Source organism: Achroia grisella, unplaced genomic scaffold, assembly GCF_030625045.1.
Source record: "Achroia grisella isolate CSIRO2021 unplaced genomic scaffold, CSIRO_AGI_Agris_v1 utg126, whole genome shotgun sequence".
NCBI classification, from domain to species: Eukaryota; Metazoa; Arthropoda; class Insecta; order Lepidoptera; family Pyralidae; genus Achroia; species Achroia grisella.
This window is the reverse complement of record NW_026712609.1, coordinates 966,426-992,065: the sequence shown is the minus strand read 5'-3', so window position 1 is coordinate 992,065 and position 25,640 is coordinate 966,426. Positions and strand designations below refer to the sequence as shown.

The 25,640-nt window shown below is 31.7% G+C and overlaps 2 protein-coding genes across 4 annotated transcripts; both read left to right on the top strand.

The window, feature by feature from the left end:
- Window positions 1-9,743, top strand: LOC131854977 (adenylate kinase 7-like). 3 transcript variants are annotated; one of them, XM_059206170.1, is made up of 16 exons: window positions 1-304; window positions 628-783; window positions 1,367-1,509; window positions 1,661-1,788; window positions 3,462-3,614; window positions 4,184-4,265; window positions 4,344-4,430; window positions 4,908-5,066; window positions 5,144-5,263; window positions 5,684-5,874; window positions 6,318-6,409; window positions 6,928-7,038; window positions 7,136-7,399; window positions 7,494-7,621; window positions 7,923-8,081; window positions 9,153-9,743. In XM_059206170.1, exons 1-16 carry the CDS (start codon window positions 58-60, stop codon window positions 9,360-9,362), a joined length of 2,430 nt encoding a protein of 809 aa, XP_059062153.1. In that variant the 5' UTR covers window positions 1-57; the 3' UTR covers window positions 9,363-9,743. The 3 variants fall into 3 exon arrangements, with proteins under 3 accessions (XP_059062153.1, XP_059062151.1, XP_059062154.1); XM_059206168.1 differs by having other exon boundaries at window positions 7,118-7,399; XM_059206171.1 differs by lacking the exon at window positions 628-783 and having other exon boundaries at window positions 7,118-7,399.
- A 401-nt stretch (window positions 9,744-10,144) lies between these two features.
- LOC131854973 (sodium channel protein Nach-like) lies at window positions 10,145-19,892 on the top strand. The gene is made up of 11 exons (XM_059206164.1): window positions 10,145-10,499; window positions 10,586-10,683; window positions 14,934-15,036; window positions 15,524-15,701; window positions 15,885-16,030; window positions 16,282-16,387; window positions 16,989-17,265; window positions 18,171-18,309; window positions 18,929-19,035; window positions 19,133-19,316; window positions 19,704-19,892. The coding sequence occupies exons 1-11, from the start codon at window positions 10,309-10,311 to the stop codon at window positions 19,813-19,815; spliced, it is 1,641 nt and encodes a 546-aa protein (XP_059062147.1). The 5' UTR covers window positions 10,145-10,308; the 3' UTR covers window positions 19,816-19,892.
- The last annotated feature ends 5,748 nt before the right edge of the window (window positions 19,893-25,640 follow it).

Genomic DNA, 25,640 nt, shown 5'->3' with positions numbered 1-25,640 from the left:
ACTTAATATTCAATAATTTATTTACTAGTGTTGAAATTAGGCTATTGTCGAGAAAGAATGAAGAAATCGTTGGAAAAAGTATCTTCAGACAGATCGTCTTCAGAACCGGGAAATCTATTTTCCTTCAAACGTTATTTTATTAATAATTTGGACTCATATCATGGCGAATACGTCTTAAAGGAATTTTCTAAAATGTTAGACAAAAATTTGGTTGCATCTTCAAGAGAGTCATCTCTGACGGCCGTGGGAGAGGATGCCGAGCCCCTGTTACGACCACCACCCGAACAACCATATGAAATTATTGGTATATTGTAATATATATTCAAACAAATGTCACAATTGAATATACATTAAGACTCGAATTAAAAATTAGGCTTAGAAAAACGTATTAAAATCCGAATTATTAATTTTAACTGATGCAGGAAAGAGCAGAGAGGCTAGAGCATTACGGAAAGTAGTTCAGTAATAAGGCACTTAATTACATTATCAGTTACATTTAACAAAGCATTTGTAGGATAACAAATTTGAGATATTATGGAACAGAGTGTAATAGCTTTTATCGTTCTTTAATAACGTTTCAGGAAATTTTGATAATAATAATATTACTAACATAATTATCATTCCCAGGTACTGTTAGTGACATAAAAATGAAAAGTTTAGACAATGTTACCAGAATAATTTCAAAAGCTGAATGTTTACCTCAGATGCTTACTTGTGGTACTGTTATTTTGGATATAAGCAGCGATAGAACCGAACTTAATATTGTTTTAGACTATTTGCAAAGTAAGATTATCTATATAAATTAATATTTAGTTCCTTAACAGAATTTATCCGTAACAGTTTTGAGGTTAATAACTTTGTTTCTTTTATGTAAATTGTGAAAATATGACGTTTATACTTCACTGAAAAATTAGAGTAAAATCCAAATCAGTTTTAAGCATACTGAAGGTTCGAAAAATATTGTAAGTAGATTTTTATTTTATAGGTTTTGTTATCTATGTAAATGTGAGGTAATTGATTACAACCTTTAGCATTTTTTGACCTGGCCTGGCTAGCCCACGCTTTAGACCAATGTAAAATGCCTAATAACTAAAAACAAACTGTAGAAAGAGTGTGATTGTATCTACTTAAATGATTCTTAATCATTTTTAAAAAACTACTAGTTACGGACTCATACAGTTATAAACGTCCCAATAAACCATTTTGGTTCGTATTTATTAAATGTTGAATAGTATTAATGACGATATCGAATATACTTATCGTACACATTTAGTACGTAGGTATACCTACCACCAGAGAAGTATTTTTATTGTTCATGAGTATTTGAACTATAACCGATTAAACAGACTATTACTGAATTTAATAGTTCTGAAGGATTTATTAGAAAAACAGACACTGCTAAACACAACATCATCGGTTGTGGAAGACGGAGGAGGAGAGTCGAAAAAACGATATTTAATATTAATTTCAACTGTTATGACATGGGCTGCTACAAAACCGTTGGACCCGGTAAATTGTTTTATATGTTACTTTTTATATATTATATAGTTGCAACCTATTTTATATTCTACCGTACCTATTTAGGTATTTGAAAACTAATTGCCTTTGATAGAGATCTCTTAGTTATGCCTGTGTTTAGTAAAGAAATCTATATTTATAGGACACTCCAGACATGCCATTCATCGAGTCGGATTTCCGTAAAAGGAAGCCCCATTCTAATTACAAAATGCATTATGATATTGAAAATGAAATAATAGCTATCGCGAGAAAGTATAAAACACAAATTGGGTAAGTAATTATTAGTAGAGTGCTATGTAGTTAGTTCCTTCAGAATGGATTCTGATGATTTATCAAAAACTATATATAAGCGTCTTTCTCGTCTGCTATTACTGTATTTTAGAAACTTTTAAAATAAAATTATAAAGAGTATTTTTATAAATTCAATCGCCAGTTTAAAACTACGGGACATAGATATAATAAATATAGTTTAGGATGTATGAAGGAACTCCTTTTACAATTAAATTTTCTTAACTTCTGATTCTAGTGCTCTTGCAAAGGCAGTGTAGATTACATATTTTCAATTTTAAGTAAATTAATATTATAAATGATTATTTTTTTCGTGGGCCATCAGTAGGTATATATAATAATTCCAAATAATTGATACCATTACAATTTAACTATGTTTCTACAATCTACTAATGTGTCTGACCTACGAGTATAACTCTGTAACAGATGGACATATTAAGATGCTATAAGGGATGCGTTTTATCTTTTTGTGTTGTAACAGTAAAAACAACTGTTGCTTTTAATCTTAGATGTAATAAGGTATTAGGTATTCTATGACTAAATAATTAGTAATTTGTATGTAAATTACAATCTCTGCGGTTAGTACGTATAACGTATTTTTGTACACGTAATTGTTTGTGTCATTGACGTCAATTTTTGTAATGAATGTTTTTATTACCACTGGTAGAGGATCTTTGATTTTGTGACATCGTTTCATTTTTAATATGTGATGATAATGGAATGTTGCACCCACCTGCGCTAACGGTTTACGCTGGTGGGGCACCAGTGGAGGATGACAAAATGAGCATGAGGTCAGGTCAGTTAGCCCATTGTAACAAATTCATCAGGAATTTATCACGATGGTTTCCAGGGGGAACCGCGTGGAGGTCAAACTGACATGGTACATTGCTAGTAATGGGGTCATGAGTCCACATTATTAAAAATCCCCTTCACCCCCATTTTTAATATTAAAACCCGAAATTCATTTGATGGCTTCATTTGGTACAATAAAGACTTATTATTTACTAGCTACTCGCCCCGGCTTCGCACGGGTATACATTTATTATATATTTAAACCTTCCTCTTGAATCATTCTGCCTATTTAAAAAAAACCGCTTCAAAATGCTTTGCGTAGTTTTAAAGATTTAAGCATAGATACATATGGGCGAACAGACAGCAATATTGACTTTGTTTTATACTATATAGTGATAATAATATGAAGCGATTCACAATGATATCAACATAGGTATAAAGAAACCAATATCCTTATATGGTTAAAATTTTATAAATTTATTATTTCAGTCTCGTTTTCTTATACAAATCAAAAATATATTTTATAAGACAAATCTTTGAGATTTTTTTCTCTGCTACAAAAGTTAATCAATTATTTAACGAGAATTGTTAATATGGAAATAGATGTCAAAGATCTGAAAAATGAAATACCTAAATATTAGCCCCGAAGGATTTGTAATTGCTGAGAAAAATTAAGGTTTTTGTGGTCAATATTTGCGATGCGTCGCCTTAACATAGAGTATATAATATCGATATGATTTTAACAATTCTTTACATTTTATACAGTATACTCCTGTTGTATTGAGACCAAGTTAATTATGTTAGGTGTGGCTGAAATATTTTTCTTGTGTAATAATATCTTATATTATAACAATTTTAAATAGTGCTTTGGTCGTGAACGCTGGTGTAACATACGGTGGACGCGAAGATGTTCTCTTCTACTGGTTCCAGAAGGCCTGGGAATGTGAAAGGATTTTACCATTACTTGGTCACGGTGGAAATGCAGTGCCGTTGATTAATGTGCTCGACTTAGCACAGTTAGTTTTATTTTTACTTATCCCAGTCAAATATTAGTTATTTTTGTTTATTATATTTATTTTTGACCCATTAAGAGATTTTAATTTATTTGTGTGGGTCGTTTTAATGTCTTTTGCAATTTCAAATGGAGTGGAATTATGGAATTATGTAAGTGGTAAATTTAGTTATTTATCTATACTAATATTTTAAATGTGAAAGTGTTTCTATCTGTCTCTTTGTAAATAACAACTTATAGTCGTCCAATGGTAATAAATAAGTAGGGAGGTACCTACTTATTTATTACAATTGGACGACTATACGGCTGACTGATGGTAGTGAATGATTATATCACGACACTTGTCAAGGATATCTTTTATCTCAATAAACAAATAGGAAGGGCCTGATATAGAGGATGAAAGTTTGTACAGATGAAGTAACGAAAGAAAAAAGTAATTATATTAAACTACCTTTTATAAAATTATAATTGATAGATAAGTATAAAAAAAATAAAGAAGAGATCTTTATTTTTTTTTTGTGATGTGATTATTTCTTATGAGTAGTACATTGATCATCAACATTTTGTTTTCAGAATAATATACAATTTGGTGACAGACTTCCCGAAAAAGCTTTATATTTTAGCAGTAGAACAAAATGTCACAAAACAAAGAGAGGTAATAAATTTGCAACAATGAGATTATACATTCATTTTGATAATAGATAGTACGATAGATAATTTTTGTTCTTTATAGATAATAAAACCACTTGGCCGAACTGTGGGATCGGGAATGTTTAAGTGTATACCCCCAGAAGACGCTTTTTTGATTCCGGAAATTAACGTAAGACATAACTTAATTTAAAAGTAAAAATTTCACGTATCTAATGGTTACACTCACGCGTAGGCGGTGCCCGTTTACCGGCATTCTGCAACCGTTATATATATTGTACAAGCCCTAACCCTTGGTAAATGCTTATGTTTAAATTTTAGTAGTAATCGAATAGATAGTAAAATATTCGTCACCATAAAAAGACATGGGATCTGGAATGTAATAAAATTGGCAGCTGTACGTGAAATAAAAGTTTTTATTTAAGGTTAGATGTGAGCTCGGATGCTCGACTCTTGAACCTTTCATACTAAATTGATGACATCAATTAGCGATATGTTACATCGTCATCGAGTTAATTGTCCAATTCGGAGAATTATCTAATTGAACTATTATTTTATCCTATGCATGATACAGTTGTTTAGGTGAAAACCCTGATTGTACGCCTGGCGTACACATCGTCTTCTCCTATAAAAAATATTATATTTACAGCAAAGGATTTTCGATTTGATGACGCTAAATTTAAATATGGAACCTACCTTTATTGTGGAGACAATGGGACTTCAGTGGAGTTCAGAATTATCCTTTGCCGAGAACGTACCTGTGCTTATGAAGCAATTTAAAAAAGAGAGAGGACTGAAATCGTTCAAAGTAATATAAAACCATAAATAATTTTGTTTATGTTGTAAACATAGATCATATTAAACTATTCTATTTTTTCTTCGCAGGTTATAGTTTATGGTCCGCCAATCGTAGGAAAGACGACATTGTCTAAACTGATATGTGAGGCATATGGATTAGTGTATATTTCACCAGAAACAGTAGCTCAAGATATTTTAGATGATCTTGTCAGTATCCTATCCTATCTATTAAAGACAATATCTATATATAATTTATATATATGTATACCAATCTGGTAAAATATTGCATTGTTGCAATTAATTTTTAAAAACTAGTATATATCGCTATTAATTTGTTAAAAACATATGTCCGCGTGGAACTTAACATCCTTTTTTATTACAAAAAATAAATATAGCTTAAGATACTCCTTATAACCTTAACTATCTCTGAGTCAAAGTTTCGTCAAAACCAGTCCAGGCGTTTCAGAGATTAGTAAGAACAAACAGACAGACAGACGAATATTTTTAATGTAAGTGTACTTTCACATGCATTTAGTGAAAAGCTGTTATTTTGAAATTCCAATCAGACATTTTAATTTCATTTATTTGTATACATTGGGTAGATTTTCTACGTTACTTGTTCTTAAGGCTTGGCGAGTAAATCACTGGGAGGTTGGCGAGATGACAACTGTTGGAATGGCCGTTGGCGATGAAAAGGCCCCTGCGTTGGCAGATAATGGTGACGATATTGGTGATGAGGAAGGTGTGCAGGAAACTGCAAAACAGGCATTAGCCATTTTGCGGTCTGGCCGAATACTAAGTGATGATGATGTCATGGGGTATATCAATTTATTACTAAATTCAAGAGCTTCGGCATCTAGCAGTTTACTACTTGGATCCGAAAGTTCTGGAATTGCAAATTGGTTTACTCTAAAAAATTAACAGTTTGTAGTTCTGTGTAAATCTTCAGTGCTTTATGGAAAATCTAATAACAAACCAAACCAAATTAGGCCACACCATACGAGTAATACGTACTGTGGTCAGTAGGATCACCAAACTGAAATGTGAGATTCCAATGACCGTACTTAGGGAACAAAATTTTTAATAATCCTTGAATGACACAGTTATAATGGGGAGGAAATTCAACATAAACGGAAATTAATAAGGACATTAACTTTCTGAATCCTTAGATTCCATTCGATACTACAATATGTGTATTGTGTTGTAATGATAAGTTTATTGTTACACATATATACGTATATGTTTTTATATAATTTAACAGATATATACGCCAGAGACTTCTGAGTCGTGAAGCTTTGAACAGAGGTTGGGTTCTTGATGCATTTCCTACATCTATGGCTCAATGTATAACACGTAAGTCCAATTATTATAATTATCCCTAATTAATAATTGTTATACTAATAATAAAATAATATAAATTGATTGTCTCCTTCATTCAGCGAGTACGATTGCCGCACAATACAAACATTTGTATTCATGTCTAAATGTGTTTTATTTTAGAGGATGATAATGGAATGGTGCACCCGTCTGCGCTAACGGTTTACGCTGGCGGGGCAGCAGTGGAGGATGATGGCATGAACATGAAGTCAGATCAGTTAGCCCAACGTGACAAATTCACCGGGAATTTATCACGATGGTTTCCAGGGGGAACCACGTGGAGGTCGACCTGACATGGTACATTGCTAGCAATGGAATCATTAGTCCACATTACTAACAATCCCCTTCCCCCCTGTCTAAATGTGTTGGTCTGGGCGTTTTTCTTTGTATATTATGTGTGTATTTATAAAAAAGATGTCTAAAAGTTTTCGCTTTGGGATTGAATGGGTCTGTATGCTTATTTATTTAATTACTTAATATAATGTTTTTTTAAGTTTTCGATAAAGCCGATGAACAAGATTCTGATATTGGGGTTGAAAAGGAAGAAGAGGAATTTGATGAAGACATCGATTTGTTTAGCAATGTTTTGAAAAAGTTACTTCCAGGTATATGGATGATGGACTTTTTGTACATGAGTTATTTATTATAAAATAGACATTCTGTGCAATTACATTATATTTGTAGACATTGTGGTATCTTTAGAAGCAACGGACGATTTTATATGTGAGAAAGCGATGCGTCAGCCAGAAGGCGACTCGCGCTTAGACGAAGAAGCCGTACTGAAACGACTAAGCGAGTTCAGGGCCGGGGACACTAGAGACGTATCGCCTCTTAATTTTTTCGATGAACTGGATATACATCCTCTTGTCGTGCCTGTTAAGGAGCATGCCGACTACTCTATGAAAGTATCATACGCAGCGGTTACTCTACGAATGGGGAGGCCTTGTCGGTACGGCAAACTTATTGGTGAGTTAGACATGGTTTTGTAATTATAGTACTTGTTATTTAATTTATCTGTTCTTTTTTGTGAAAATGTCACTAATAATATTGTATTTTAAAGCTCTTATAGAAGCAGCTGAAAAGAAAGAAAAGGAAGAACTTGAGACGTTGCGCGCTAAAGAAGCCAAAGCGTTAAAAGATCTGGAGAAAAAACTAAAGGAGGAACGTGAAGAGAAAATGGAGTATTGGGTAAGTACCTATAATTAATAATAATAAATAAATTATATTGGTATTGGTTCAGAACTATTTACAAAGATAAGTTGTTTAAAAAAATAGAAGTAAATACAGGTACATATATCTATTCTTTAATGTTATTTAACTAGATAGTACTTACCAGGCGGACGGTGCTGCAGAATATTGCAGAATTACTAAAATGTTCTGTACGTCACATGCTCCACATAGGTTAATCGTCTAATATTTAGCGCAATTCACAGAACACAATGGCAACGTTTTACATTAAGTTTATTTACATACATTATTTTGTTTACAGTCTGAATTATATGCATTGATGCGCGAGGAGGAGGAAGCTGCCCTAGCTGCGGCAGGAGAGCCTATGCGTAATTACTTAGTACATCATATATTCCCCACCCTAACACCAGCTCTTCTCGAAGTGGCTAAATTGAGACCTGAAGATCCCATTGACTTTCTTGTACGTATCTCGTAATATTATCATTGTATGTATGTTAGACTTTCTTTTCCGCATTTAGCCTCTTATTAATTATAGTTCATAAATGTTGTCGTCATACATCGCTCTATTTATAGAAAGAAGTATTTACGAAAGATATTTTAAGCCTTAGTATGATGTATTGAAAACAAACGCATTGCATATAATGTAAAAAATCTTTACATATAGTAATGATAAAAATAATAAAATCGTGACGAGTCGAAAACTATCCGTTTTTTGTTTATGTAATAATATTTCACGTAAAAAGGGCTAGAGAAATTAAGAAGATTTTTTATGGAATATGCTACTAAATAAATATATGTTGGCCTATATATCGGTATAGATTAAACAAAATTGGAAAAAATACCCCCAAGAGGGATACATTCCATTATGTGCGTACATTAAAAACCTAGCTAATTTTGTTAAATCAGTAAACAAATAACAAATGGAGTCATATGTCCTATGGCTATTCATGGAGTGTGATATGAAAATATTAACAAAAAGTTGTACGCGGACACCACTCGATTTTAATAATTATACAACTGAAACAAAAAACGTTAATCACAAGGGAACTGAGTTACAACTAATATTAATTAGGTACATATTTCTGGATATGGATCTCTTCCAATAAACGTAGAATATTATAGCCTAGTATTCCAGTAGTAGTACGTACCTGATTCATATTTTCCTATTTTTTTTTATATGTTTTGTATTTGCCATTTATTGTTCCTATGTATATAGTATTTGTGATTGACCTAAGACAACATTTTGATGACGAAAACATGAGGCAATTCTCACCATACAAAGAAATCTATAAACCGTATACATATGTATTACAGATGTACCTATATAGATATATATTTTCTAATTTCTTGATGATCTGTGAATTTAAATACGAATTAGGTACATGTCCTAATCAGTATTGTAGTATTAATTATTGAATGATTGGTCGTATTGTTGAGTTGGACATTTGATATTTTTATTATGATCATTAAATTAGATTTTTTGTACACATTGAATTTATATGAGATTACATTATTTGTTTCTTTTGCACAGGCTGAATATTTATTCAAATTGAATCCAAGTGGGAAAATGCTTGAACCAGGTTACAATTTACAAGCTGAAAAGTTGTTGGGGAAGATTAAAGTACTAGACGATGCACTTAAAGATTTAGACATTAAAATGGATCCGCTTTTGCCACCCGAAGCTGACGTTGATGAAACCTACATATCAAAAAAGAATATAAACAAAATGAATGCCCTTTAAATAAAAATAAATATGTATATCGTACCGACACAGGGCACTTTTTACAATTTCAATATTGCATTTATACTTACTTATTTTAAATATTTAATTTACGAACCAATACGAATAGTTGAATATTACCTTTGGAAATAATTATAGCAATGCCATGTTTTGTTAGATTATTAATTGTAGTATAATGGCATGTTAGTACATTGATGTTATCTGTATTAGATCGATGACACATACCGTGCTGTGTATTTTCTATATCTACCATTATACAGTTGTGTGTTGTGTAATGTTTGTGGTTTATATGCCACATGTTTCAATATTGAGAATGGAGAGTAATGTACGTAGATATATGATGATATAAAATACCTCATCATGTTGCTATTAATAAAAATATGTAAACAATACTTAAGCTTTGCTTTTTATTTATTTAATGAGTAGTAGATATACTGTTAAATAATTCTAAGTTTCAGTACTTATACATAAACTCGAACACAGTATAATATAACAAAAAACATTTTCCATAAATATAATATTAACAATATATGTATAGTAATTATTATGACGTGACGAGTAGGTAGTTCGGTGTAGTTATATGCTTACTAATATGTTCTACAATATGTACCTATACTGTATACCTAAAGTTGACTGTAAAGAGAGTCAAGCTTTTAATTCGCTTTTTGTACGAGTACGTACCGCAGTTTAAATAAATAAATAGTTTCTTATAAATACGTTATTTAGGTACTTCATTAAAATGTGATAGATAGTAGCTTAGTACGTATATACGTATAGATATAAATACGTAACATGATAACAATCTACAAAAAGTTTGTCATATGAACGTAACACGCAATGGGTGGTCGATAGTTTCGATGTTATCGGAATAGCCTGCTTTAGTTTACGTATTGTTATTATAGATGACACACGAAATGTAAATTTAAAAAAAATGTGAAAAGATAATATGAGGGTGCATCCTGAACCGCTGGGACCACGCGTGAGGAACAAATCGAACAGGACAAGCGGCGACGGAAATGGAGAACGCTTCTCATTGTTGGCTGCCAGTCTGCGTCATCAGACAACAGAATTCTTTAACAACTCTACATTACATGGCGTTCGTTACATCGCAGAGAAGGAAAGACCTTTCTGTGAAAAGTTTGTAGAATCTACAGTATCGATACCTACTATTTTTTTTATATATAGATCCGACTGTTAATTGTTTTTTTCTTTGTTCATTGTAGGTTCATGTGGTTTAGTTTTACAGCAGTAGGTGCTGTTACAACCTGCATCATTATTGTCAGCTTGTGGGAGAAATTTCAAACTAACCCTACTATTACTGGTCAGTTATTAACATTTATATTTTGGCATAAATCTTATTAAGAGGACTATTACAAAATGATGCCGCTCAACTTTAGGTTTAATCGCATGGATTTACGCACACATACAGTAATACACGCACACAGACGCAAATAACCGTGTAGCTCAATCGGTGTGGATTTAGTATGAACCATTTTGATCCTTGTAATATTTTAATTAATAATGTGATATGTTTCTACTTAACTAAGTAACATAAACTACTTATTGGATTTTTTTAAATAACGTGATTTATCTTAATTATCAAAGTGCTAATAATGACCATATTTTTTTATTATATTATTCCTAGAGGGTTGATGTCAGGATGCTGGCCGATTGTACAACTAAAAGCCAAAACCTTAAGTAATATGAATAACAAATAATTGGGACAGGAAGACGAAATTATTATAACATAAATTTACTAATTAATTCTTCTTACGTATTAATTCAGTTTATTTATTAATAGATACAATATAATTTATTATAAGAGTCGGATACATTATTGCCATATTCACTTGTTCTAAATATTATACTTAGCAAATAATTATTTTATTTATATATAATAGTTGTGTTTTCAAGGCTTTGTTTTGATTTAAAGGTCCCATCCTTATATGTATATTAGGTGTGTCTGCGACTTCGTCAGCGTGGTATAATGAAATTGACCAAATAAAGGAAATATATTTAGATTATATCCTAAAAAAGTTTATTTGTTTCACTTAAACAATGACGATACTTTTATACAACCTTTCATCTCCGCTTTTAATCCCTTACAATACTTTTTTCGCACTATAAAGTAGTCTATGACCTTTCTCAGGGTATACTATCTGTGTATATGTATATCTATCTATATAGACTACCTGTGTATATATATGGTAGTGAATTTACAAGGTACAGGGGAATAACACCCGAGTTTTCAGGAATGGCAACGCATGAGGGAAACAATGTGCTGATATGAACATGTCAGGTACTGCTCATGTATATAGGCGACGGTTACCCCTTTCCATCAGGAGAGCCGTCAGCTTGTTTGCCATTCTAAGTTGTAAAAAAAAAGCTTCAACTGCTATCATTGCTGTTCCTGTATCATTGACGTCGCCGCATGATATTGGCTGATATTGCAGCTTCTCGTTCTTGGTTGGCCGATTCTTGATTCTTGATAAATAATTAATTGTTAATGTCAAACCTTTTTATAAATTATTATAAGACGCCTCATTGATTATATGTAATGAAATCACCATGAGCTATAGAGATTTTGGACAGAACCTTAAAAGACCTTAGAAACACCTCTGCTCTCATTGGCGGGATTACTTTTATACTTTTGTTGGAGATTTCTGAAAGACTCTGTGTCATTAACATCGTCTCCCTTATGGACTTTAATTGAAAGTTTAAAACTACTGACAAATTTGAGAGCTCATTTTTATGGAAGCACAGATAGTGATTTCCCACACTAAATGCTCAAACTTGAGGAAGGAATTTCTCAAAAGCATGATCCAGTCATGAAATTTAAGCCCGCCGAACATGTGCAATGGCGTCCCATTGGATATATTGCTTATTAAGAATTGAAAGACAATTTAATTGTAGACCATTATAACCGGTACGTTAGCTGGGCAACCAGCTTATATACCAAGAATACCGATGATTCCAACTGATCTGCCAATACCATTTTAACGGCTTCAATTTCCGGTTAAAATATCATCTACACATGTAATAGATCTATGTATGTTTTAATCTTAAAAAACTACGCAGATTTTGATTCGTTGTTATTTTATAGACAGAATAGATAGACTCAAGAGGAAGGTTTATATATAACGTCCCAATACTGTACACGGATCTTTAAACGCGCGATAACCTATATATCCCATATTCACGCGGGCGAAGCCGCGAGCTAAAAGCTAGTCTCTAAATAAAAACATTCATAATGTTGTTGACTTTTCACCCAAACACGCATAATTATTTGACATAACTGTACAGTAATGAAAGTCCAACGAGTATAATAACAGAATAGCTGCAATTTAGAAATATCTGTATTGTGTAAAATAAAATAAAATTGGATAAAATATCTCTAAACATTAAGGAATATAATTTATATATAATTTGGTAATTTATTTACAATCCACATTGCATACTAGATGATATACACTATATAACACAAGACAAATGTACGTAAAAATAATAATGGTATTTTTATAAACAATAACCCTATTTTAATTTAGAAAAAAAACTACAAAATAAACATAGAGTAAAATTGGTTTACATTTTCTTACATTTTTCTCTCAGATAAGCGTTATTTTAAAAAATACTAAAATGTTCTCTTTTTTAATTTTAACAATTAATTGCCATTAGTGTGACGAAATACCATGCTCTTGTGCTTTTCATAGTCCAGCAGGGTAGGTAGGTTTTATTTGTAGCATAACTGTACTTTTGTCTTGGCATGCTAAAATAAATATTATATATATATATATTTAACAACAACTTTAAATTAATATTCGTAGAAATAAGTATATATTAGTAAAATTAATTAAATATTACTTAAATTATCAAAATTGTTTAGTCGCTCTATACTAATGTTCACTGACCAATGTCTATCTTAGCGGTGTTGTAAAAAATGGCATAGGTACTACCTCGACGAGCGCTAGCGCAGCACTGAGAATTTACTTTTGGCGCAACGGAATTTATACAACTTTAAATTATTATTATTGTTTATTTTTTTCTTAGAAACTTATATTTTTTTTTCATATTTCTAATTTACAAGTATATTAACTTTATTATTATGTTTTTTTTATGCAAAAATTTCGTAGTATTTATGAGAAAATTAGAAATGATTATGGCAAAGTTTTGTTGAAATTTCGGGTTTAATTATGATCAATTTTTTAGATATTTAAGTTGAAAATGAAAAAAAGGACGATGCTGTCTCAATTTATAAAGTAATTATCAAGTTTTAGTAAAGTTATCATATCAATTTATGTTTGTTTATTAATGAACGACGACCCCAAACTTCTGTCATTTAGCGTTTTTGAATAAACTATTTTAGAAATTAGGAAGACTAACAAAGAGAAAATTAACATTTCAAAGATGTTGTTTTTAAGATTAGATATCTATCTATATAATTCAGGAATCAAAATGTATATCCGACTCTTAATTTCTTAGAACCAGAACCCCAAAGACACTGCTTTTAGGCCAAAAAATGTGAAAGGCCTCTTAAATACTAGAAGATGCGCGGAACGTCATCGCCTATATATTTTACTATCAATTTTGTTTCAACGCTACTACGACTTAGGTACCTACGCTTCTTTTGGGCACCTTAATAATCACTATAAAACTGTACTTAATTGCTTTTACAGTCATACAAATCTGATTTTTCATCTTGACAATTTTGAAACCCTTACTAAAATTCCACGCTCATTCTACTCTATTCCATTCAACCTTTCGATATTTTCTATTGTACTATCTGCGTTGTTGTTCCCAATATAGCCCAAGAGCCCACGACGGCCAGACATACGTCTTATTAGTTAATGTGAAAGTTTTTGTATGTGTGTCCCCAACATAGGTAAGAACGATCTCGAAACATGAAACCTGGATCATGGTTCCTTTGGCAGGTAACAGGTACTTACGACATCGATATGAAATTGTGTGCACCGTTGTTACCCAATATACGGTTTCAATGCATCTGGCAGGATGATAGAACCAATAAAACTGTCTGGCAATTTAGGGAACACAGTTTAATAGTTCTCTAAATAATATATATAATTTTCAGCTTTATTAAAATAACGTAAGTTTATTCTTAAATAATCCGGCGGGGGTAGGAACCATACTAAGTGTCCGGCAATGAGCAACGCAAGTTATAATACTGCTACGAATTTGATATGAAAATTTTTACACCTTTGTTGCCTATTACATGCCAAAGGAACCACGATCCAGGTATCATGTTTGGGGATCGTTCTTACCTTTGTTGGGGACACATATACAATAACTTTCACATGTAGGTACTAATAAGAAGTATGTGTGGCCGTCGTGGGCTCTTACTCTACTAGAGCGCCAGAAGTTTGGAAATACTGGAAAACTTAGTCGTGCACAAAAATCTTTCTACTATGTAAAAATTTTTTATCTACCTAAGTAATTATTTATCTAAGTAATTTATTTGTGTTTTTAGTTAATATTTGTTGTTTTTGTGAATAAAAATCTTAAATTGTTTGAAAGATAAGCCTAGTTAATACAATATTTGTTTTTTAATTGCTATAGGTTTGGACACTGACTTTCACAACTGGGATGTACCATTTCCAGCAGTCACATTATGTGATTTAAACCCAGTTGACGATGAATTGTTACAGGAATACATTGGAAAGTAAGTCATAAGTCGCATGAAACATAGCATATTGGCAATGGGGTTAATAGTTCCTTGTATACCCAACCTCTTCTCTTAGCATAAGAATTAGCAGAATATTTGCAGACACGTTTCTGTATGTAATGAGTACTTAAAATTCCATTATAAGTTAAGGCTATTTGAGTTCTGTGGGAATATTAGCAAGCTTGAGATGTTTTCGTTTTCTATCATGAGCTATCATGAACTAAATAATTGCTATGTTTATGTCTGATGTAAGATTATGTCTTAAATTTAGAATACTTTCCTTATGCTCCCCCATAAGGAAAGTATTCTAAATTCAAGACATAATAACACAATCTTTATATAAGAAGAGTTGAGTTTATATTTTTCACATTTCCCACAGTAATTATTATAATATTTTTACATAGTTTTTAAAAATTCAATGATATGTATATTTGTCAGTAAACTGGGTATATGTATGTATAAAAATTGTTACATGTTTATATAGCACATGGGGTGCGGAACCTCCTGAAAAAGCAGCAGATATGATGCGGTGGCTGGCAACCCTGAGCTATACTAGCATTGCGGAACATGCCGCTAAATACGCGGATGATCGTGAACTTTTAGGAAACTCAGAGAATACTCCTACGGAGCCATTTACTAACCCGAAAGATGCAATTTATAAGGTACGAAAATTACATCGGCTATAGCTAGTTTTGAAACAAACATACATTATCCCCGATATTACTCTAAGTATATAATAAATTATATATAATATAATTTGTACTTTGACAACGTTTTGGTCTTGATGTTCTTCTCAATAACTAATGATTTTCAATAACATCATTGTAAATTGACTCTATACATAGGTTGTACGTCGGTGTGATTCATTATTTTTTGATTGCGAATGGAAAGCAGACTCGGAGGAATGTTGCGATTTACTTGTCCCGGTGTTCACCGAAATGGGTTTCTGTTACGCTTTCAATTCCCGGCATGCAGAGAAGACCTGGCCATGGTGAGATGATATTTTATATTAAAATTTATAATATAATATATAAGCAAAAATTAGTCGGCTGAGTTAACTGCTGACGAAAATTCTTTTAAGGGAATATTTACCATTATCGTAATTATTAATCATAAAAAAATTACACTTACCAACGTTCTACCTTCCCTTTCATTAATAATAGTTAGTTTTTTTGGCTTAATTGGAAGGAGGATTCCTTCCAAGATTTATATCGCTAGATTACATTTGATCTTAAATTTTAGGCAAACAGAATCACAGCCTGAACAATTCTCTGAAGCTTTTATCCACGAGACCGATGCAAAATGGTCTTTTCTGTTCAACTCATATCGTAATGATACTATAATCGATGTAAGTATGTAACCCATTGTATATAGGAGTTACTGTGATAACTTTGTTTTTAGTTAGTAAACCCACTGCATATAGGAGTTACTATGATGACTTTGTTTTTAGTTTATTTTATTAATTAATTGTTGACCCAATATCATCAATTAGCCACTGAACAGATATAGGTACTAAATCAGATAAATAACCATATTTGCGTATTTTTTATTGGGAGACTATAAGTGTCACTTTGTTGTAGTAGTAATTTTGGTAACAATAAATCGAAATAGAGTCCGATCGAAACTAATAGATAAGTAGTTACGGCCGATTTTAGCCGAAACTGGAAGATCGGTCAGACAGTACTGTAATACTTAGATACATATGTAAGTAATTAGGATTTCGGGGTGTTTTTCGTAGTATATTGAAGAGCGAATCGAAAGTAGTATAATTATAAATAACGCAATTGATAATAGCCATCGACATATTGTTTTATAAAATTTATAATAAATAGATAAAAAAGTTGGCAACGCAGAATGTTTAAGTTAAATAGCTTTATCATAGAGTATTTTCCGAATAAAACAGTTCACGTAATGACAACAGTACAATATTCGTAATATTTTTATTGTAGATATATATCCATTCTGCGGAAGAAATGGCCGGCCTAGAGCAAAGCGCGCAGCATACATGGGATCGGCGAGTAGAGAAAGTGTCATTTTCGGTCAAACACACATATACGACCGAAGATGCCCGCCAACTATCTATACGACAACGTCGATGTATATTCGCAGACGAACAGAAACTGGAAACTTCTAATATATATACATATTCAGCATGTATGCGCCAGTGCCGTATGCAAAGAAGTCGCTTGTATTGCAAATGTGTACCACATTTTTATCCTCCTATGAGTAAGATCAAAATGCGAATCTATATTACTAATACCCATATTACAGGCCTTCTCGAGGGAAACCAGTTTTATGGTAATATGATCTAATTTAGAACTCAATCAGATGAGACTAAAAAATGAAATGAAATCCATTACAACAATACCCATATTACAGAACCCACAGATTACCAAGTTCTTTTACGTAAGCTACATTATCGACTTTATTTGACTTCTCTCTGGATTTGTTTGTAATGAGATATTTGGAGTCAAATTTAGGTATTTTTCGTAGCTGACATTCTCTCATAAACAATTGTTTTGTTGAATACAGTACAGGTACAGCCTTCGTAAATGACCTACGGTTTAGTAATTCGCACGCCTGTTACCACACACTGCTATGTAGATATGACGCTCGGTTACATATATATATATATATATATATGTAGGTATTTAGCTACTGTACTTTAAATATATCCGTTTATTATTTAATTGTAGATATGTGAAAATTATAAAGTTACTAATTTTATGAAGCGTTCGATATATTGACTCCTTGAATAAATAAGTAACACATATTTAATTACATTATTATAAATTTGTCGGATTTTAATGCAAGTTACGTAATCCATCTATACTATTTTAAATGCGAAGTTTCTGTCTGTTTGTTTGTTACCCTTTCATAACTAAACGTTTGAATGGAATTAAAATATTATATTACGTGGAGAGACACAGGATATCTTTAATCTCAAAAGAGCAGACGGAATCGCAGGCTACAGGTAGTGGTATAAAATATAGCTAGTGTCGTAACTTTGCCAAATTGTCGAATGTGGTAAAAATTCTATTGATTAAATAATTTGTGTTAAAGTCCGACAAATAGTAAATCGTACTAGTGTGCTAAAATTCACAATAGATATGTCATGTTTGTTTATATAGGAGGATATAAACAATGTTCCATTCAGGAACTAACATGCATCGCAAAACACGTGGCTGCCATTACGGACGTAACACGGTGCCCTTGTGAGCTGGGCTGTTCACACACTGTGTATGAAGTCGAGAAACTTACAGAAATCGAGTAATTATAGTTTACCTATTTACCTATATATTTACTATAACTAAGAGCACATAAAAAAATGTCTTCTTCAGTCAGGACATTTTGCAACAAACTTATTTATAAAAATGATGGGAAAGCAGTAATTTTGTAGGTGCCTACGATCGTAATCTAGATATAAAGTTACATTGTCAAAGTAACATTGTTAAGGAGTTCAAACATATTTTAAACAGTAGATACCTTAATAGTGTTAATTTGACAACTAGTGCTTTTAAACCCAATCAGAGCAATTTGAAAATAATTTCTTCTGACAACACTCTTACTATTGTTTGTCATATGTACCAGCGCGCGCACCGTTTATAAAGGCCTGTTTTTTTATGTGTAGGTACTAAAGTGTTGTATATTAGCAATTGTTTATCATATTAACAAGTTGGTATCTTCACTTATCCAAAAACATTGAATAACTTATTGCTACATATGTAAGGAGAAATATTTAAAATTAAAATAACAATACCTATATTATACCAGTAAACCATGTATGCAGATACATAGATATACCACATAAGTACCATAAAATTAAATTATAATTTCGTGCTATGCATTTTATTGTTATTCTTATAATATCTGTTGCTATAACTTTCAGCACAATGAAAAGTTTGGGAACAACCACATCTTTGGAGACAGAATTTGTTTCCTGGCCAATGGTGCGCTACAAGAGAGAGGTGCTCTTTGGTTGGGTGGACTTGTTAGGTATTATATTACACATTAAGTAATAGCTGTGTAAACAGCCTTTAGTGCTCTTGTCTGTAATCTTAAATGTACTAGTGATTAATAAATCTTTCTCCAGTATCCTTTGGTGGTATAGCTGGTCTCTTCCTGGGCTTCTCACTACTCTCAGGCGTGGAACTCGTTTACTATTTCACACTGCGTGCCTGGTGCGCCGCCGTGAGAGAGACGGATACATTACGACGTGAGCGGGCAGAGAGACTCGCTCAACCTAAACCACCCCATGATCTCAGTCTAGTTCCATGGTAAATATTATACAATAATAAAATAACATCGTGACCTTGACGCATTGGCAGGAGTTTTGCATTTTTTAAGTGAGGTAATGGGTTCGATCTCGGTGTTTCAAGTTAAAATAGTTTTACAATGTGCTTTGAACATTTTTGCTAGGTACCTTAAATGGTATGAAGACGTGAAATCATGGTTCACAGAGAGCAAATGAGTAATTTAGTCTAACATAAGACGTTTTTTATTGCATTGCTCTTGGCAATGGCAAACAAGTGTACGGCTCATTTAATGGAAAGCAATAGATTTATAACAGCACCACATTCTAAGATATACCTTCTGTAACTCGAGGTTGGTATGTGTTTTCAATACTGTTATAAAATGTTACAACATTGCTTATTTTTCCTTAGGTGGAAACAACCTCCAGGAAAGCGCTCACATCGTCCAATAATGGTGCGTTCGAAAGGCGATAGACCTCCGGAATACTCGCCACCTCCAGGCTACAATACTTACCTACCTTAATGAGTTTCTTATCGCTCTTTACTTACTAGAACAGACTAACGTTACTTATTGCATTTCTTTGTGGTGATTCACGTGTATTTGGTACTTATAAATAAAAACTAGATTATAAATTATATTTGCTTTCTCATTTGATCTATATTGTAGTAAATTATAAGATGAATAAGAAATAGTAAATATAATACTTTTTAATTGTTAAATCTATACGGTTTTGTACAAATCATAATCCACCCACTCTCGAAAACTACAATGGTTACTTTCCAAATAATAAATACCATCGACTACCTACCACTGTCTATACCAAATTACTAAGATATTAAACTTTTTTTTAATCTATAATTAGCCATAACATATAGACGATTAACTTTTCTATAAGTAGTAAAAAAAATGAGAGAAATACGTTATATACCCAGTTAATATTTAAATTTGAGGTGGACTAGAATGAAATATCGGATTCCAATTTGGTGTAACTCTTTTAGTTCAAAGTATTTTACAAGTTAATAATATATTTTCACAAACTATAGGTAATGGTTGTAAAGACATATCGTGGATTGCTCACGCAAGTTTTAGAGAGACCCGGCGCGACCTGACCCTAGTTGGCCCTACGGCTACCATATTATTTCTGTATTTTAGGTAGGAATGTCCTTTTTAATGGATAATTATGGAACGGTGTTCACTAGTGGCGCACCAGTGGAGCATAATAAAATGAACATGAGAACACTATTAGGCCGTCGTGACAAATTCATAAAAATTTATCACGATGGTTTCCAGGTGAAACCGCGTGGAGGTAAATCTGACATGGATTACTGCTGGGAATGAGGTCATCAGTCCATATTATTAGGAATCCCCTTTCTGCGTAAATAGGCATGTTATGACCAATAGATATAGCGTGGGACTTTTTACATGGTGGTTTTATATATTTTGAATTAAATATTAAAATGGTATTATAGGTAGGGGAAAGTCCCCTAAGCCCGGACGGCTCCTAAAGCCGGACATAACTTGAATCTGTACGAACAAGCGCGCCAATTGGTTGCTTATGCCTAGGTAAGCAAGCTTCTCTCAAGTGAAATGTTGGGGAGGAGTGTCAACAGCCAGTGCTGACTTGTTCGTCGCGGAGCGTGGTTTAAATTTTGAGGTGAGTAAAAATTTTGTTTGGTTTAATAATATGTAGTCTATAAACAATACATATTTAAAGTATAGAATTTTAATCATTCTTAATAATTATTATTGCTATGGTACTAATTTAATATAAATCATGCGTTTTTATGTGATTCATAACTCACAATGTTAAATAGAATTTTTCTTGTATGTATCTAAGGGTCCCTAAGTTCGGACACTCTCCCAATCAAAGTCCCCTAACACCGGACAGTTTTAGAGCAAGTTAGTTTTTGTTTAATTTCTTATTTTTGTTTTTTTTTATTTTAGATTCAACATGGGTAAACCCAAACCGAGATGTGAGAAGAACATCAAACATGAAATATTGAAGAAGGCCATTGATAAAGTGATCAACAATTTAAAAGATACTTCTGAAAAAAATTATATAATAGATATTGTATTTTTACCAATTGTTTATTAAATAATGTTTAAGTTTAAAAATGAACGAAAAGTTCGCTGTCCGTCTTTAGGGGACCTTTTTGAAAACGTCCATTTTTCTAATTATTCTTTATTATCTAGTATATTTTAAGTAACATTTGGGACTGATGATATATCTGTATTGATTAGTTATATAGCAAAGAACTTATTAAAGTGAAATAAACAAATTAATCTGTAACACGGTTTTTTTTATTTTTGTTATTCCTTAAGTGTCCGTTTCTCGGGGACCTCCCCCTAAATATAATAAGCGAGATATGGCTTAATATATTAAAACAAATGTTTGTAATTATTTATACTATTTATTTTTTTCTTCATCACATCCATCTAAAAGTCACAATATGAATAAAACTTACAAGTATGTTGAACTACATTATTATAATTTTTATTAGGGGCGCAAAAATAGTTAACAATTTCTAAATATTAAATAAGTACAATGATGTTTCCACTAGTAATATTCGTTATTGCTCCCATACATTTGCTGAATATAACCAGTTTTACGTAAAGTTTACTAGTGAATACATTGCTTATTATGAACCACAATAATGTAGTTCAAACAGAATAAGTTCAAAAAGAGTATACAATCTTTCAAAAATTTTGTATCTTAATTACTGGTTGCCAATCTTAATTATTAAGTTAACGATGTATTATGTTTATTCCAGTGGAATTAAAATAAGAATTCATAACTTAAAAATAAAGTTTTGAATCGAAATTACTTTGTTTTAAATAAGTGTATGTCTATACATAAAGTAAATCATAATATAAGCGTAGTTTCTTAAGTATACAATAATGACAGCGTTAAATATTCCTTTACCAACGGTGTATCAACCGTCAGTCTTTAGGTCTTCTAATCGGAAGTACCCATTATGTTAAATGTATTGTATATAATTAAGCATGAAAGATTTTTTTTGGAAAACTTATCGCACTGCATCTCTCAACCTTTGTGAAACAGAAAGAGGTCAATAGAATACACAAATAATGTAATAACAAACTATATCAATCGAGAACACCAAACGAATACTAATACAAACAAGCACCAAATAGCTAATTACTAACTTAACCAATAGGAATGCTATAAAGCGTGTTGCTTGTCGCTTGCATAATCTAAGTAACAAATTCCATGTGTAAGTACTAAAATTCACACTATTTGCCACAATACAGGTTTTAACACGTAATTAAACTTAAAATATACTATACATTAAATAAATTTCAATTAAATACAAGTATTGTGATATCAAATTCAAGTAATATTTTACGATATTTGTAAAAATGATATATAAAGTATTGTATATATCGAATTAACATTAAGTAAATAAATATACACAACCAGGAACATTAGGTAATGAACTTTGGTATTTCCAATTTTGCCAAAAATGTTAATAGGTTGATTTGTTCAAAACGATAGTGTTATTGAAAAAAAAAACACATTTAGAGCACTTGGATTTGGTAATAGTTATTTAGTACCTTGTAGTACCAAGCCTATGATAGTAAATTATTTACTTTTTTCACATATACATATTTTGGACAATGGTAATTAAAATTAAAATAATTTCAACAATCTGCCATACCGATATGAGAGCTAATATCATTTACAATGGCTAAAACACAAGGAAACAGAATCACTGAACATGGATGGAATAAGTGCTAATGAGATTAATGGTACGACAACGAATATAAGGGTATTTGGCACAATCGAGTTCTGCAGAGATAAATGAATATTATTAGTATGTCATGGGTTTAACGATATGGTATTGTTCGAGTTATTTTACGCAGACAATACACCCTAAAATAATTAAATATGTAGTCTAATTTTCGTAATTAGACCATGTACTGGATTTTGTGTACTTATCTCGTGATATAACCATGCAAGATATCTTTATACACATCCAATTATGTCTTTCTTTAATCTAACTTATGTGTCTTATAAATCAAACAAGCATATGTATTTAACAAGAAACACCGAGCATGCGAATTCCCTTGTTATATAGTTTGTATAATAATTTACGTATTTCATATAATAATACAGAACAGATACCACTGCAAGCAAACTCTTCCACAACGAAAGTATGTGTTTTATTTATACGCATCATGGGTGGTGCAGAGAATATAATAATGTTAGTGGCGAAAATATAAATAAAAGATGACACCCACCCATATATATACATATGAGTAAATAGCTACATATATATATATATATATCTATAACTTGAGTAGTATATTTCATCACGAGAAGTCCGTTAAAGAATAGCAAAGGTAATTGCTTGAAGAATTAGCATTACATTGCAAGAAGTAGCCAAAGATATGAGGCAACGTATACAAGAATTATTATTTTATTTTAGTCCCACATAAAGTAGGCTATGATTAATGTTCTTGATATGTAAGAAAAGTGGAAATACAATCTTTTTGTTTACCACCTCTTTACAATGTGAATAATGAATCAAAAATAACGAATAGTTCAGTTTACGGTTTACTTTTACGATAAATTAAAAATTAAAATACATATATAACCATAAAAATTCTTTTCAAGGGGTAAATAAGAAATATAATTAAATTTCATATTGCACCATTATTATTGCATGAATATTTCGTAATTTTACAAGGATACTCCTTGTAAAATTACATACTCCATACACGAAGCTTTTTATTCCTCAATGAATCGTTTCAATAATACTATGTGTACGGACTGCGACTAATGTTGGTACCGAATGGCCTTAGGAGTGGCAAAATAGGTGCTATAAACTGTACAGTCACTGGGTATATGAGTATAGTCCATGAGGGTGTTTATATTCAATCATATCGGTCGACCTTTTGATTTGATTTGCTCCGAAATGTGAAGAAATCGCCTTCGACAAGAAATTGATCAAGCCATGAAATTGATCAGTTATACTGAGTTTTTCATTGACTTTTATATTTTTTGTTTGTGCATTGTTAATGTTATAGGTATTTACTAGACTTATAATGCATACGCTATATAAGTAACAACTGAATCACATTCACGCATAACTAGACCAATTTTGAAATAATCACAAGCATTAATATATGCTAAACTAATAAATATGGTTAAATATACTGGCTAACTACTACATATTTAAATGTTTACTCAAACGACTAATCATACAAAACCTCTATGCTTCTACATTTATTTACAGTAAAATAGGACATTACTTACAACAATATCTAAGTACTAAAATAATTCCATAATTTACAGTATGTTGGATTTGCTAAATCATTTTATCTATTACATATAAATACAAAATATTTTGTAAAAAGGTAACCAGTTGGGAAGTTAATATTATGTTAATTTATCTTATCACTATATATTCGTAAAATTAATACATGTTAGTTAAAAGCACGCGTTAACCATGCTCGTAGCATACGGATAGTATTAAAAACTATTATTGAATTTTATTAATTCCCAGGCAATAATTTAAAGTTGACCTTATAATATACATATCGATTCCATTCCGCATGCTACTATTTTGTATGAGAACACATCAAAATTTATTTCGACTTGACGCGACGGGATTTCTAGTAGGTTTCCAACACACTATGTGTTCGTCGCGTTAAGTCAAGAAATTTAAATAATATGTGTAAAAACGTTGACATTTAAAATCTAAGTACATAGTTTCTATAACAATAATATAAACGAATCTGAAACTGATCCAGTTTTATCTAAATATTGCTAGTTGAGAACTTGATAAATACACTCACTATAAATTTGTAGTAATTGGCTAATGTAGTTTTCCGTGACCACAGAAAGGTCTACTTTTAGAACAAAATAGCACTGTAAGTAATATATTATGCACTAAGCTAAATCCATACTATTGACAAAAAATGGCAACTGCCTAACGTGAAAATAACGCAGTGCACACTAAGTTAGCTACGGGCTATAGATGTGTCGATTTATATATCACAGCCTCGTCACATCGTCAACATGTTCCGCCCACGTAACGGTCACAGCATGATGATATAGTGATGTTAAATTAAATTATAATGTAGAAAATTAAATCTACTGACGTTAGTGTGCAATAGCACGTGACACAATCATATATTTTTTTAGGATTCATACATTCGAACATACAAACTGACCAGCAGAAAGTATGATCAGATTTATAGTATAATTTTAACTATTTCAATATTCGAGCGACGTGGAGACATTCAAATCATTTAATACTCAGAAGCATACATATTTTGTATTCATACAATAAACAAATACCGCCTTGTGTGTCTGCTCGACA

Excerpts from the sequence above, each read along its gene's own strand:
- LOC131854977 (XM_059206168.1), top strand. The coding sequence starts at position 58 with ATGAAGAAATCGTTGGAAAAAGTATCTTCAGACAGATCGTCTTCAGAA. Across the intron at positions 305-627 it reads ACAACCATATGAAATTATTG|GTACTGTTAGTGACATAAAA; the intron begins GTATATTGTAAT and ends TATCATTCCCAG. Across the intron at positions 1,789-3,461 it reads AAGTATAAAACACAAATTGG|TGCTTTGGTCGTGAACGCTG; the intron begins GTAAGTAATTAT and ends AATTTTAAATAG.
- LOC131854973 (XM_059206164.1), top strand. The coding sequence starts at position 10,309 with ATGAGGGTGCATCCTGAACCGCTGGGACCACGCGTGAGGAACAAATCG. Across the intron at positions 10,500-10,585 it reads GAAAGACCTTTCTGTGAAAA|GTTCATGTGGTTTAGTTTTA; the intron begins GTTTGTAGAATC and ends TGTTCATTGTAG. Across the intron at positions 15,037-15,523 it reads TTACAGGAATACATTGGAAA|CACATGGGGTGCGGAACCTC; the intron begins GTAAGTCATAAG and ends ATGTTTATATAG.